We start from the raw sequence: 16497 nt of genomic DNA, 5'->3' as shown, positions 1-16497 counted from the left end.
GAGAAATTAGCAATGGATCAACAGTGACCACTCACTTAACCTAAAGCAGGAGTATTCTGCAAAATGGACTTTTCAGAGCTTTTAAATATGTTATAGTTGCTTCATTCTCATTTACCCTCTCTACTTTGTATTTGGAGTGATTCGTGCATATTTGAGCAATCTTTAATTATTTAGTTAGTTAGTTTCAGTGTAGTTACCTCCTCTCTTCAGACAGATATAAAGCGGTGTCCACCAGTAATCTGACCAGAACTGAAGAAGCGACTTGGATGAGCAGCGAAACATCTTCACTCCTGCAACTTTTTGCCCAGTTGACAGATTTTAATTTTTCTTTTACTATCAATCTTTAATCGCTTATTTTTAAGACGCCATATTGCCAATCATTCCCCGTTTTCATCACCGCCTACATACGCCCACTGCTCTGTATTTACTTTGTTCTTTATTTTATTTTCTTGATCGGTGATACTCGTATAAGCCTCACGATAACAACACATTTTAAAGTACGATGTTTTGCCGAACTAATGATAGATGATAATATTGAAACCAAACCATAAAACTAAATTTTTCCCTCAAAAGTAGTCTAAATGTACGCTATTGTTAAAAATATGAACTGCGATAAATACATAACAGAACCCTTGTACAAAGAAAATGCACACACAACAGGCCTATACAAGTAGGATTAGACAACGTCACGTAGTCATTTGGGCACAAATGAAAAAAACATCCGCAGCTCGCAAGTGTGATCTGTAGTGGTGAAGTATTCATTTATTTGTTTAGTCTTTGAGGTTAGAGCTTGATGTATTGTACAGCCTTATTAATAACTTAAATGGCATCCTATTGTTAACATGGCTCTAAAAGCACTTTGAAATGGCATAATTGTACTTTTGATTAGGCCTGTCATGATAACCACTATACCGACTCATCGTTGAGTAGTACTTTTTCTTTGCAAAACTGGGCAGATTTTGGGTAATTTTGTTGTAATACAATACAATTTGAGCTGTGGAGGAGTGAATAAGTCGCTTTTATGGCTAATTATTGGTAGATTTTACTGTTTATTTGTTGCAGTTCATGTCTTTTAACGAAACGGCGTATTTAAAATGGTTCACTGGGATTGTCTTGTTTTATTTAAATCTTAATCAGTGGCACAGAGTAGTATCAATATTAAAGTTTATCACAGTAATTCTCTGTATCGATATATCGTGCTTCCAAATGTGTTATCATGACAGGTCTATGTTTGATAGAGAGAATAAAGCGCTTACCTTTTCAAGTTTATCTGATGCTATGGTTACTGAACTTGTAGATCTGCTCCCATGATTAGTAAGTTATGATTAGTTATTTTAAGGTAAGTTGTTAGTGTTGATTAACTAATAAAAATCACGATCAAGAACAAAAAAGTCTCAGTAAATGCACTGACAATATAAATATAATAATAGAGGGTCCATAAAGTCTCTTATTACAAGGGCAGTTGATAAGATATATTAATCAGACTTGTTCTATTGTACTCAGTGGTTTCCAAAGTTTTATATCTCAATACACTTCTATACGGGCACATTCGTCACATGAAGCACAACAAGATGGGGCTAGATTTCTTTCCATGTTTGCTGTAGCAGAGCCTCGTCAGTGCTTGCAGTCGCATCTGTATCTTTTGCTTTACTTCAGTAATGTCCTGCATCTTTGTTTAACTCACGATATTTTTAACACAGCCCCACAGAACCCATGATACACATTGTGCCTTTTCTTGTGGAGTAGCCATTTGTTAGAAGTTCATGCAAAAGGATGTCTCTTTAATCAACAGGACGTCTAAAATACAAAAAGGCAATGTAATAAAAAACTTTTATAACCACTGAGTACAATAGAACAACTCAAATTAATATATCTTATCAATTGCCTTTGGAATTACATTTTTAAATTGTAAAGAGACTTTATGGATATTTTCAGTTTCGTCTCACACTGTAAACTAAAAATGTGTAAAACAGTTGTAGTAAAAACACAACCGTTCCGCTTGTTACCCAAACTCATTTTGACACAGGCGTTCACTGAAAAAACTGAGCTAAATTAGGCTCATTTATAAATGTCAAACCCTTGAGGGTTTAAATTCAATAGTCCCTTACCCACCACATTTAAATATGTCATTAAGGAACTGAATCTGCTTCTTTTGTCAAAACCACATGTATAATTGTATTGTTTGAACGTTGACTTCACAGTGTTTAACTCTAACGCTCTATATTACTACAAAATGTAATAAATTAATAATTAATTTATTATTTCAGTTACATAAACACAGCAGAAAAACTCACATTCAGTTTTATCAAGTGCCAAAAGATCAACAACTTGTTGAAAAGGTAAATTGAACAAGGTTTGGTGATGTTTGGCGGGCCGGATTAATAAACCCAAAGGGCTGTGCGTGGCCCCCGGGCCGCTGTTTGCCCATGTCTGCTCTATATAGTGATATGTGATGTCATTGTACTGGAGGGATAGAATTGGCAAAAGTAGTTGGCTATTTTGTTGTTGTTGTTGTGTGAGCTAGGGATTACAATGAACAATAATATCTTTTATTGTGATAAAAAGCGTCGACAATAATCGCTCGTGGGACATTTTATATAATCGTGAGAATCACAAACAGAAATAATCGCCTTTATATCACCAGAATGTGGAGAAAAAACTATTTTTCCCTGATGTTTTCTTCTAGATCTGTGTTGTTTTCATGACTAAGTGCAACTCTATAACAGCTGTTTAAAAATGAAACCTATTCTTAATGTTAAAATTATAATGATTAATATCCTGAACATTTTTACCCTGCAAATAACTTTAATCATTATCATGATATTATATATATTATATATTATCATGATAATTGTGACAGCAAATGTCAATATCGTCTATGTGTGTGTGAGCTGTAGTCGTCTTAAAGTTGTAAATCATAATCTGTGTGTAGCAAATTATGAACTATGACATGTAGCTCGAGAATCAGATTCTAAATTATATTAAAGCTTGTGTCAAAACTAGTTACTCATTTATTCAAGTATTGATACTAAAAGACCTTTCCTAAACACTTTCATCTTGAGTTTTATCAGTGCTAGTGTAAGACCCCATGGTGTAATAAATAAATACTATTATTTTATGTTGATTATTACAATATTGTCTAAGAAAAGCTTTTAAAATGATCATATGGGTCAAAATCTTTATTTTTATTTTTTTTTAAGTGTATTCTTTAGTATAGAAATTGAGTTTGAAGTAGGGATTAGGCTTCTAGTTTTTATCCAGCCCTTCAGAATGTGCCTGTGAATGTCTTGGATGAGGTTTACCTATTGCACAAAAGTGAATAAAAAATATGTGATAAGATTTGACATTTATGTTTATGTTTTAATTTTTCAACACGTCCAGAAGAATTGCCCAAAAGAAATTACAAACTAATACAAGACTCACATTTCAGAACATGTTTGTACAGATCTAAACTACAGGCTTAGCAGTTTTCATACAGAATAAGACAGGATATTTTGTTGTTTGTGGTACTTTACAAACAGCAGCCTTTGCGATTTGCTAATGGTTTTGATGCAAATTATAATTTGGTTGCGTTAAATCTTGCAGCCCTGCTTTATACCTTATGAGAAAGAACACATTGTTTTATTTTTATTAGCTCAGCATCATTTTGAAATTGTTTTACTAGACTAATTTTCTTCACATCTCCACAACAACGGCAGAGATTCTATGATTTGTTTATATATCTGCGTCTAATTGCGAGCCCAGAACAGAGGAGGATCCTACCTTTGTCACGGTATTGGCTCCATACACAGTTTTTGGTGTGTAATTTTCCCATTACAATAATGACATGTCAGGAAAAGGTCCTGCGGGTCATGATAAAGGCTCGGACAGCAGATGACCACATAGATCACACACGTCAAACTTCAGGCCCATGGGCCAAATGGGGCCCATGCACTGGCTTATCTGGTCCATAAATATAATTACACAAAATGCATTAGCCTGCTATATAAGGCCATACTAGCTTAGGATGTTACAGAAATAACAACAAGAATGTAAGAATTCATATGATTCAATGCATTTAGTCCAGTTTGATGTTATGCTAACCCTAATCTGTACTAATGTGGGTTGAAAAAATTTTAAAGGTTAAAATCAACAAACAACAAAGACCACTATTTACAAAATATTAATTCTTCTCCCTAGGGCCTTATTCTGTGCAAAAGATACTAACCCTGTGTTTAGACCTCTATAAACATGTTCTAAAATCTCCCTGTGTCTCAGATGTCCTTCCTTGTGTGTCTCCATGAGGTTTTATTCTGTGTTAAAGCCACAAACATGTTCTGAAATGCATTGGATTCTTGTGTTTGTCTGCAGTTCATATTTCAAGCTTCATGTTAATGCTTTCTTAACTGAATCTTGATTATAAAGTAGGCCCGCACAATGCAATTTGCAATTTATGTTTTACTAATAAAATTCTGTTCAAAGTTCACATTTTAAAAACGTCCAGAAGAACTGACAGAAAGACTGAAATATGACAAACTAACAAGAATTACATTTTGAGACATGTTTGTACAGATCTAAAGTACGGGGTTAGCAGTTTTTATGCAGAATAAGACAGGAGATTTTGTTGTTTGTGGAGGAAATAATGACACTTCACAAATTGCAGGTTTGCAATTAGCTAACTGCGTTGATTCAAATTGTGATTAATCTTAAGCAGCCCTAACTGAAGAATTATACTTATAGGTAACATCTTTATACAGTATGGCGTGAGTGTTCCTGATCGAGGTCCTTCACCAGTACCATTAGCTACATCGGCGCAAGTTGGAGTTTGTTAGCTAGCATGTTTGCCCGAGCAGGATTAGCTTGTAGCGCCAGGCGGGCAGCACAGTCACCATGGTGTGCAGATGAAGACAAAGATTCGTACAAACAAACGGGCAGATGACAGATGATTAATGGGCGTGGTGGAGCGCACGAAGCCGCTGGACCCCCGGCTGACACCCCGAGCGGCCCCACACAAAACAGGCACCCCCCACGAGGCCTTGCGCCCGGAGGAGCGTGGGCGAAGGGAGCACAGGGCAGCGTCCCACAGGAGAGGGGGAGGCGGGGTCAGCAGACACATTCAAGACACATTAGAGAGAACTCACTATGTGCAAGTATGGAAGTCAGTTTGGGACATTTCCAAATCTCAGCGTCGGGCCGGTCCGAAAACCATACATTACACTGACAAGGGGGCTAGGGCCATTGATCATTGGGGAAAATTCTATGCTATACCAGGCTAGGCTAAACAAGCTTTACAAGTCAAATTAACATCCATGTCCCGATGCCCATAGTGGACAATACACAGACCCTCATCTGGAGTGGGAAAATAAACAGCAAATTGTGCTTAAGTCAATTTTAAAATGGATACTTTTTACTTTTACTTCACTACATTTGAGAGCAGTACCTGTACTTTTTACTCCATCACATTTTTGAGCAGGACTGAAAAGTAAACTTATATTTTATTATTGTTTGAGCCCTGCTGAAAAGAGTGAGGTTTTTTTTAACATGTTCATAATTTAACAAAAATATAACAACAACAAATAAACGCATAAAAACTGCTAGAATGAAAAAGTTGATTCGGTTGTTTCTGCTGAACAAAAGTCAGCACAAATCTTTTTCAAAATCACTACATTTGAAGCTTTATAAGACCTCAGAATATGTGCTAAATACTTGTACTTTTTACTCTTTAAGAACATTTTTAAACGGGTGCTTTAATACCTTTTACTTTTACTTGAGTGTTTTTCTACTGTGGTATCTGTACTTTTATTTAAGTAACAAAATTGAGTACTTTTTGCACCACTGAATTCTGTGGATGCATCATATCAGGGGCTCCATTGTTCAAATACAGAAAGTAGAGCTAAGTGAGCATATACTTCCCACATTATTTATGATCTGTGAAATGATAATCTCTCAAATGTGATTTACTGAAGGCTCTGTGGAGCTGTAAAGTACTTCTGTTCTGTAGTGGCTCAGAATATATTTGATTTATTCATAGTCGTCATAATCATATCATTCACTTTGGACAAAGTAAATATTCAGAGAGAAATTACATTTAAATCAGACCTATTCTGCAAAGTTGACTCTCCAGAGCTTTTGTCCATGTTATAGTTGTTTCTTCTCACCATTTACTCACCTGGAGTTGTTGCAAGTTTGAGTAATCTTTAATTGCTTATTTTCAATTCCCATTTTCACTGGCACTGACATACACCCACTGCTCTGTACTTACTTCTTTCTCACAATGTATCTTCTTAATCAGCAATAACAGTTGGATTAGTCATATTGTGTGATTTTGGTATGAATGAAAAAAAAAAAAATCCTCTACCCTCTAGTGTGATGTGCAGCTGTCTCCAATGTGGAGGAGCCAACAGCTACACGGCTCTTTGTTGTCATGACGTTTACAGTGACGTCAGCTCCATTGGGCTCAGTGGAAGTCAGCGGACTTGTTTATTTTATTAAGTCATTTTAAATTTGGGCTGGGGAAACTGTAGACACATGGGCCACAATGGGTTCTAAAATAATTTGACAGAGGGGCCAGGCCAGGGGTTTTTAATATATATATATATATATATATATATATAACATTAGATTTGGCCTGTACAAACTGTTTTCTAAATGCATTAATTAAATTAATAATTCATGTATACATAAACACAGCAGAAAAACTCACGTTCAGTTTTATCAAGTGCCAAAATAGCTTGTTGAAAAGTTAAATTGAACAAGGTTGACCGTTGCCTATTTTAATATGATTTGGTCATGTTCGGGGGCCGGATTAATAAGTCCAAAGGGCCGTGTGTGGCCCCCGGGCCGTAATTTGCCAATGTCTGTTTTAGATTAATATTATGATTTAATATGTGCAAATTATAACGTAATGATCCACAGGTGTCATATAACTATAGAGCAGACACACATGCAGTATGTCTGCTTTAAAGACGTCTTTAACGAGTACTGACAAGTCGAAAAAGAAGCAGATAGTAATTATGGATTTAGTAGTAGTATTAACACTGTTGTAGCCTACTTACTAGCTGCACTGTGAGTGTGTTGTATAGTGTGTGTGCATGTGCGCATGTGTGTGTTGTGTGTGTAGTGAGTGTGTTGTATATATAGTGAGTGTGTTGAATAGTGAGTGTGTTGTGTGTTGTATAGTGAGTGTGTTGTGTGTATAGTGAGTGTGTTGTGTGCGTGTGTGCATGTGCACATGTGTGTGTTGTATATATAGTGAGTGTGTTGTATATATAGTGAGTGTGTTGTGTATATAGTGAGTGTGTTGTGTGCGTGTGTGCATGTGCACATGTGTGTGTTGTGTGTATAGTGAGTGTGTTGTATATATAGTGAGTGTGTTGTATATATAGTGAGTGTGTTGAATAGTGAGTGTGTTGTGTGAATAGTGAGTGTGTTGTGTGTATAGTGAGTGTGTTGTATAGTGTGTGTGCATGTGTGTGTGTATGTATAGTGAGAGTGTTGTATATATAGTGAGTGTGTTGTGTAGTGAGTGTGTTGAATAGTGAGTGTGTTGTGTGTATAGTGAGTGTGTTGTATAGTGTGTGTGCATGTGTGTGTGTGTATAGTGAGAGTGTTGTATATATAGTGAGTGTGTTGTGTAGTGAGTGTGTTGAATAGTGAGTGTGTTGTATATACAGTGAGTGTGTTGTGTGTATAGTGAGTGTGTTGTATATACAGTGAGTGTGTTGTATGTAGTGAGTGCGTTGTGTGTATAGTGAGTGTGTGACCCACAGAGCAAAAACACATTAAATATGTAGATTGTGATTTAAAAGTACAAAAGTTCGATTAGTATTTCATCCATAATGAAGCAGCCCTTGTTGTGTTTTCCTTTTTGTGTTTTATTTAAACTTGAAATACATTGCATAACATAAAACAATGGCTTCTTATTGTCCCATACAAGTGTGTAGGAACTTACAGGAAGGCCAGTATAAGGCAGAAGCAGCAGTAGCAATAGTGTGTAGGAGGAGGCCCGTGTGTGTGTATTTGTGTGTGTGTGTGTGTGTGTGAGTGCGCGAGCCCCCATCTGTCACAGAGTGGGCGGCAGCCACACAATCTCTACACAACAACATTTTTGGAAGTGTGGGCGTTCAAAAGCCGTCTTCTCTCTCACAGCCTCTGCTCCTCTGCTCTCTCTTTCTTTCTCTCGTTCTCTTTATCTTGTTCTCTCTTTCTCTCCTACTTTTTCTCTCCTTTCTCTTTCTCGCTCTCTTTCTGTCTCTTTCATTCTTGTCTTTGTCTCCTCTCTCATCCCTTGTCTCTTTCTTTCTTGTCTGTCTCTCTCCTCTCTCGTCCCCTGTCTCTTTCTTTCTCCCTCTCTTTTTCCCTCATTCCCTCGCTCCCTTTCTCTATCTTTCTCTTCTTTTTGTCATCTCCCTCTCTTTTTCTCCGTTTCTTTTTCCCCTCTGCTGCTTCGTTCTCCTCTGCTATCGCTCCCTTCCCTCTCTTTTTCCTCTCTGTTTTCTCTCTTCTCCCCTTCCTCTCTCCTTCTCCCTCCTCTCCCTCTCTTTCTCCTCTCCTCCTTTTGATCTCTCCGTACCATCAAGCGCACTGTGTGAATATGTCACCGCTCACTCAAGTCTGGGCTGAGTCATCTGACAGGACCGCATACAGCCACAAGAGCAGAAGGAGAGACTGGGTACTGAAATAGAAGCAAATATAATGCACGTTTGCAATAAAGTGTACGGTCAGATGGATCTTACAACGAGAAAATATTTGGAAATCTACTATATATGTGAAAAAAGATTGGAATGGTTTTTAATCATTTTATTATTCTGATCAATTAAAGGCTCTCTACCTGATTTTTTACACTGAATAAGACACACAGGGATGTTTCAGACCATGTTTGTAGAGGTCTAAACTACAGGGTTAGCAGTTTTTACACAGAATAAGACCCCATGGACACACAGGCAGGGCATCTGACACACAGGGACATTTAAGAACATGTTTGTAGAGGTTTAAACTACAGGGTTAGCAGCTTTTACACAGAATAAGACCCCATGGACACACAGAGACACAGAGATATTAATTAAAGTAGAAGAATGCATGGTGAATTTGAGTAAGGTTGAAATTATACAGTGAACATATAGATAATAGTTATGTGGAGGGGAGTGGGGGTTGGGGGCTCTCACTTTAGGTTGACTTTGACCCGCTTCATTCTAATAAAGTAACCCTTTCAAATGAGCTTTTTCACTTGAAATAATACATAGAGGACTAAAGTAACAAATTATAAAAAAGCTTTTGGCATTTCTTGACCCTGACAAGGCAGAGGTGTGAAGTGAAAACATTTTCAGGAGATTTCATCATGAAGCTCACTTAGAGAAGGCCAAGGGTTTGTCTTGCTGTCGACAAAGCAAAGGGTGGATACTATGAGGATTTGAATAGAAAAAAATATTTAGTTATTTAAAGTTGAAAAAAAAAAACGAGACACTCAAAAAGTACAAAATAATTAAAAGTCTTTATTACCATGTGGCAGATACACTTTTTGAGTGCCTCGCTTTTTTTTTCAACTTTGTATGTGAGACTGGTCGATATATTGAAGAGCACCAATCTCTATACAGCCAAGTAGCACTCCTGGCCCTAACTTTTTGCTGCATTTAGGGTTTTTTTTTCTTTCTTTTCATTTTCTTTATTATATAATTCTATATATCTTGCTTCATATATCTGCTGTCTTCAGTATGTATCTAAAAAACAATGAATACGAAGTTGGCCGGGTCATCAGGGAGGAGGTCTGCAGCCGGCCTGTGGTGAAACACATCTTTAGTTCATGATCTGACAGTGACATATGTCTAACGTGTCTGTGGGTAATTAAAAAGCAAATGTAAAGAGTATAGAAGCATAACAATGGTCCTTTTTTGGTAATAAAAGGTGAGTGTAATGATAATGATTCACAGGAGTGCGTGACACACTGACCTTTGCTGTGAAAAAGGAAATAAGCCTAAATATAGTTGATTGTTGAAACGCACTGAGTCACATTTTTGTGATATCATCTTAAAATACTCACAATGACACGTTTAAAAAGGAACTGTGGGGTTAAGTTTACATAACTTAACCTCAACATGCAATTTTTTAGTCAAAATCAGATAATTTGGTTAAGCTTCCACAGTATGGCAAATAACTTATCTATCTCCATGGAGAATGCTCCAAACCAATCGTTGCACTGTACATATACAAGTGCAATGAAGTTGAATCTGAATCTAAAGTATGGTTTTAACTGTCCATGGAATCAAGCAGATGATGTGCCACCTCCAGAAGGTTGCATCCCTTTAAATTTATACATACTTTAGCTTTAAAGAGATGCATGATAAATGTACTTGTTCTGATTATTTGAATGCTGTTGGCTTATTTTCAAAACATATATCTGTTAGCAACATGGTGAGTCTACATGTTCTCCATCCATCCATCCATCCATCCATTTTCTTCCGCTTATCCGGGGCCGGGTCGCGTCCTCCAGCTCCTCCGGCGGGACCCCAAGGCGTTCCCAGGCCAGCCGAGAGACATAGTCCCTCCAGCGTGTCCTGGGTCTTCCCCGGGGCCTCCTCCCGGTAGGACATGCCCAGAACACCTCCATAGGGAGGCGTCCAGGAGGCATCCTGAGCAGATGCCCGAGCCACCTCAGCTGGTTCCTCTCAACGTGTAGGAGCAGCGGCTCTACTCCGAGCTCCTCCCGTGTGACCGAGCTCCTCACCCTATCCCTAAGGGTGCGCCCGTCCACTCTGCGGAGGAAACCCATTTCAGCCACTTGTATCCGCGATCTTGTCCTTTCGGTCATTACCCAGAGCTCATTACCATAGGTGAGGGTAGGAACGTACCATGTCTGGAGATCCGGTCGTCGAGGTCCCTGCCTTCGACTGCCGCCCGGATCTCTCTGCACCCGCCCCTCATGGCTCCTCCCGTAGGTGGTGGGTCCACGGGAGGACGGCCCCACGTCGTTCCTTCGGGCTGGGCCCGACCGGGCCCCGTGGGGAAAGGCCCGGCCACTAGGCGCTCGCTGCCGAGCACCCACCCCAGGCCTGGCTCCAGGGTGGGGCCCCGGTAACGCCAGTCCGGGCGACGTAACTGGCCTCGTTGTTTCTCTATTCATGGGGGCTTCTGACATGCCGTACATGTTCTCCTAATTTGTGATTTCAGGTCGTCTCTGTAACTGTACATGTAAATGTATTCTTACTATGAGCAGAGTCTCCACATACATGTTATATAACCTGGAGGCATTATCTGCTCATTTAAATTGGGTAGACATTTAATGCCATACTGTGGAACAATCTAGGCCAGACATGTCAGATTCAGGCCCGTGGGCCAAATTTGGCCCTCGATATAATTATATTTGGCCCGCAAAATCATATCAAATATGTATTATAGCTGACCCACCGGCCGCCGCACCAGTATAGCGCATGCACCGCTAATACTACAATATTAGAGGAGCATGCAAATGTGAATGCTTTGCAAATACGTTGGCGCCGGCCCCCATTACTTCTGTTGTCATTTGCATCTGCTACCTGTCGCCTCACTAAAATTTAGTCCCCCCCTTCTGAAAAACATGCAGATGTGTTAAAATTTTTCAATAAATATTTAGTTTGGCTCGCGACTTAGTCCCAATTTTAAAATTCTGACACCCCTGATCTAGGCAAAACAAAAACATCTCCATGGAATAAGCACCATACAAATCACATAGAGCACTTTTAACTTTACAGTAGGGCTTTTGAATCGTCTCTCAGTGTGGGAGATGTTGTGCTACAATGATGTGCTTGAACTGTGCATGGTAAATGGAGGAAAATGCAGTAACTGAACCTGAACACAGTGAGCCCCTGAAGCTCTGATGTGTGCGGTAGTGAGCTTACATCTGAGAAAAAGTGACAAGGAACAAAGAAATAGCAAAGTCCAAACGAAACACATTGAATCAATGGTTTAAATGTAGCTATATATATTTCAAGAATTCTTACCACAGTGACATGACTGATTTTCAAACATGTGAGTTTGACTAAAATGTTTTTGGAGCGAGGCGACTGAACGTTTGACCACATTGCAAAATGGGGTTCCGCACTGTAGGAACTTTTTGGAGTTCTTGGTGCTGTTTTTCCCAGCCCCCTTTCTACACGTGTTTACACAGAGGAGGATAAGGGACAGTTGTTTTGAAGTCTGGGAGTCCCTGCTTAGACTGCTGTCCCTGCGACCCGGCCCCGGATAGGTGGAAGAAAATTGATGGATGTTTTGATCAAAAACAGTATCTTAATGAACTTTACATTGATGCTGCAGTCTTTCTTTGAGCTACAAACACTTTTTTCACCACCATAGTTTGGAGTTACAATCACATCTGAACAACTATTGCCAGAGCTTTAATCTGCAGATAGAGGACACGCACAAGTTTTTAATTCTCAGTATATGGACAGGCTTCATGTGAAAGCTCAGAACCTCCAGAATTCACTCACTGAGCAGCACAGGCTGCACTAGCACTGATTCATGATTGGCTCCAGGTGCTGGGGTTTAGATAGTGACCATTCAGATCAGAGAGAGTCATTTTAAGCCATTAAGATAAACAAAAATCTCAATTAGGCCTATATCGTCATCCCACGTGTATCTTTTCACTGGGCAAAAACTTAACCAAACTTGTTAACCAGCTGGCTCATTGTGGTCCTCCCCACACAGAAACGACTGTTCTCCTGTAGGTAATCAAGCCATCCATCTGAGGCGCCAACAATAGACGTGTGCAGTGCGCCTTGACAGAACCAAACAAATAGCTCCCTCCGTGCCGCCAGTGTCTGTGTGGGCTCCGCTGGCACCATTTACCCGGATACCAGCCATATACGCACACGGGGGATCCTCGCGCATCACCGGACACGCCTTGTATGGAGAGGGGAGCCACCGGAATTCCGAACCACCATTCTCTTACATTTTTACGCGCAACACAAAATATTAAATGTTTGGAAAAAAAGCACAAAATTGTCGCTTGGATTAAAATAGCGTTTGTAATATGAATGCGTAAAAATGTGCTTTTCGTTTATTTGGGTTACCTCACATCAAACCGAGCCATCCTATTTTCGGAGTTCCCTCTCCTTAGTCCATATTTGGTGTGTGACGCACAGGGGACACCCAGAGATCCCCTTTATAATCATAACACGACGGCCAGGAGCTATTTACAAACGCGCAAGAGGAATAAAAACATGGGTCACGCTTCAAAAAGCCAGAGGCACTCAGAAGGGATGGTTTGAGGAGAAGTGGTCTCACTAAACTCGGACAAAATGACGGCGAAGACCGGAGACGAGTTGTGCGCGTCTTATGGCAGTCTGATGGACGTGATCCCCAAAGACGTATTTTCCACAGAGGGGGTCGTGTTCAAAGAGGAGCCCCTGGGGGAGGAGGAGGAGTATGGGGGGAAGAACGGAGCCGGTAAGTCCCACATGAGGCCTGTCCGGGCTATGTCAATGTGAGGCGTTTGGGGAAAGTGTCGTGCGTAAAAATGAAGTGTCTGTCTGTTGCTGTGTTTTGGTCACGATGTTCTGGTGTACCCCATTTGCTGTAGATTTTATACACACGCACGTGCTGAACTGGCCCTATTACCTATTAAACAGATTTGTTCAACTGTCACTTTCCAAACAGGACAAGTGGGATTTATGTTGCCTCCCATCAGTCACTGTGATTATAGTGTTTGTTTGTATCAGTCCTAATGCGCGTGCTGGTCTCTGTCTCGCAGGTGCTCTCGCGTTCGGACAGAAGGACGAACCACCTGTGCACGCGGACTTAACGCACTACGTGGCCACTTTACGCACGCAGCCTTTGACGTTTACGGCCAAGTTCTCTGTGGACTCTCGAAGCGCACGGGGGCCGTGGACAACGGAGGACCTCATCAACGTCGTGAGCGCGGACATCGCGGTCGCGGACCTCACCTCTGCGTCCGCGTCTTCACCGGACACCTACCACACATCTTCAGGAGGGAGCGCGGCAGAGGGAGAGCACGCGGGGGAAGGCGTCATGGCGCACGCGCAGCCGGACCTCAGCCACATGTACGCGCACGCTCACTCACACGCACACCCACACGCGGCACCGTCCTACTCATGCAGCGGGGATGTGTACCAGGACCAGAGCGCATACATGGCATCTTCTGCGTGCGCCATGTCCTACCACGCGCCTCAGCCCACGGTGGACGGGGCTGCCCTCCTGTCTTTCGTGCCCGAGTACAGTGGCTTCTACCCGCAGAGCTGCCAGCGGGAGGAACGGAAATCCCTGCCGTACTCCCTGGAGCCACTGCGGGTTCCACCGCCTCTCACACCGCTCAACACTATTCGAAACTTCACCCTCGGCGCACCAGGCTCATCCACAGACGGGCCCATGGCCGCAGCCTTCCCCGCTCATCAGAGCCTCCCTCTGAGGCCCATACTGCGACCCCGAAAGTACCCCAACAGGCCCAGCAAGACGCCCGTGCACCAGCGGCCGTACCCGTGTCCCGCGGAGAGCTGCGACCGCCGCTTCTCGCGCTCAGATGAGCTGAGCCGTCACTTGCGCATCCACACAGGGCACAAACCGTTCCAGTGCCGCATCTGTATGCGGAACTTCAGCCGCAGCGATCACCTGACCACGCACATCCGCACGCACACGGGGGAGAAGCCCTTCTCCTGCGACCAGTGCGGACGGAAGTTTGCGCGCAGCGACGAGCGGCGGCGGCACATGAAAATCCACCTGCGGCAGAAGGACAAGAAGGCCTCCGGGTCCTCCTAAACCCCACGTGCCCTGGACTGAACCGTGCAAACATCACACAAGCCCTGGCCCTCTGCTGCACGCTCCTGTATCTGAACCACACACTGACAGCAGTCAATGCATATTTATGAAAAACAGAAATACCACATAAAAGTGTCCACAAGTGCCCCGGTGTAAGCTGGTCCACATAACCATAACAACAGCCCTATGAGAGATACAGAGTGCACGTGCAGCACGGCCCCACACCAGCCCTGCTCTCTCACACACTCACACATGAACCCTCACTTACAGCTTGCTTTTGTGCTCTTGGGCAAGGCGTCTTGTCTGCTTACAGTTTGTGCTGCTGCTACTCAGGGATTTAGAGTCCAGGTGATGCAAGAGGGCATGTGTGAATGCAAAATGTCCTTATGCAAACTAGAAGAACAAACCTATTTCACAGTGAGGAATTTCATTTGAATTTAAACCAATTTGTAGCCACCACATATAAAATGAAGTTAACGACTAAACAGGTCAACACTTTTTAATACGACTGTTTGAGAGGAAAATGTTGGAATATGATTTTAAATATTGAACTCAGATGCAACCGCAGACTGTTTTTCCCTCTTTGTAGATGTCGTTTTGTTTTTTATACGGTGGGAGGTTGTTACCTGACTGTAGCGTGATAATCTGTTCCTGTTTGGCAAAGATTTGTATTTTTTGAATGTTCATAACTTTTGGAAGAGTCTGAAGGATATATGCGTTTATGTTGTGGTTTTTTCTTTCATTTTTATGCAATGAGCCGAGCACTGGAGCTTTGACTGTGCTGGACCAATGACGCTTCTTGTCAATTCAATTAAAAGTTCTCTTGTACAATTGTTTATGTTGTCATGGTTACTGAGTCTGACCTGTGGTGATGGAGGAACGTTTTAGCCCGATGGTTGATGGTATATGTATTCAGTAGCCTAATAACATCAAGGTCATCACAGCACTTCTTAAACCTTTGACTGATCAAAGTTTTAGTCAGTGGTGGAAGAAGACCCAACTTTGTTACTTAAGTAAACGTGCAGATACCAGAGCAAAAAGTGCTCAAGTCAGCAGCAACTTCTGAAAAAAAGTCAAAAAACAAAATTGCATAACACTCTCAGGTCCAAATCAGAAAAGAAAACATGATCTGACGAAGGCTTTTTGCCAAAACGTTATCTCAAAATTTTAAAAAGTTCTTTTACCTCCAAATTAGTATTAGTGTTAGATGAACTGCAAATGGTAATGGTAAGCCAATCCCAACATCCACCTATTCTCCTTGGAGCTGTTACTGTTTCAGCTTCAATGTTCCAGCATAAAACACAGTTGTCTCCATAACAACAAGCACATGACTCTAACAAACCCAATATTTTGGCCCATAAAAAGTCACGTAATTCAATAGAAAAGCAGCAGTACAAGGTAAAGTACAAGTAGTAAAGTACCACACTTTTTTTAGGCATCTGCACTTTACTTTTAAAGTGTATACTTACAGATATCTGTACTTTCTAAACTGCAAAGAAAAAGTACTTTTCACATGATTTGAGGGGTTATTTTTACTGTTTATGGTAACATCCTGAGTAATGTTTTTGAGTTGAAGTTTCTGCTTTAAGGAAACAAAAACAAATACACAAAATTCCTGAGAAAAATTAAGAAATGGATTCGTTTTTTTTAAACAAAATCACTACTTTTAATACTTTAACAAATGAACAACACTTGAGTGAAATGCTTTTTAAAGTACATTTTTAAACTTAAAAGTACTTTAATACTTTTATTTAAGTGGATTTTTTTTTTTACATC

General features: G+C 41.0%; 1 protein-coding gene across 1 annotated transcript; it reads left to right on the top strand.

Moving 5' to 3' along the window:
* Window positions 1-13136: 13136 nt before the first annotated feature.
* Window positions 13137-15508, top strand: LOC117382613 (early growth response protein 2b-like). The gene is made up of 2 exons (XM_033979821.2): window positions 13137-13395; window positions 13700-15508. Exons 1-2 carry the CDS (start codon window positions 13248-13250, stop codon window positions 14719-14721), a joined length of 1170 nt encoding a protein of 389 aa, XP_033835712.1. The 5' UTR covers window positions 13137-13247; the 3' UTR covers window positions 14722-15508.
* The last annotated feature ends 989 nt before the right edge of the window (window positions 15509-16497 follow it).

Source organism: Periophthalmus magnuspinnatus, chromosome 15, assembly GCF_009829125.3.
Source record: "Periophthalmus magnuspinnatus isolate fPerMag1 chromosome 15, fPerMag1.2.pri, whole genome shotgun sequence".
Lineage (NCBI taxonomy): Eukaryota > Metazoa > Chordata > Actinopteri > Gobiiformes > Gobiidae > Periophthalmus > Periophthalmus magnuspinnatus.
The sequence above is the reverse complement of the archived record's forward strand: the minus strand, read 5'-3'. Positions and strand labels throughout refer to the sequence as shown.

Excerpts from the sequence above, each read along its gene's own strand:
- LOC117382613 (XM_033979821.2), top strand. The coding sequence starts at position 13,248 with ATGACGGCGAAGACCGGAGACGAGTTGTGCGCGTCTTATGGCAGTCTG. Across the intron at positions 13,396-13,699 it reads TGGGGGGAAGAACGGAGCCG|GTGCTCTCGCGTTCGGACAG; the intron begins GTAAGTCCCACA and ends TCTGTCTCGCAG.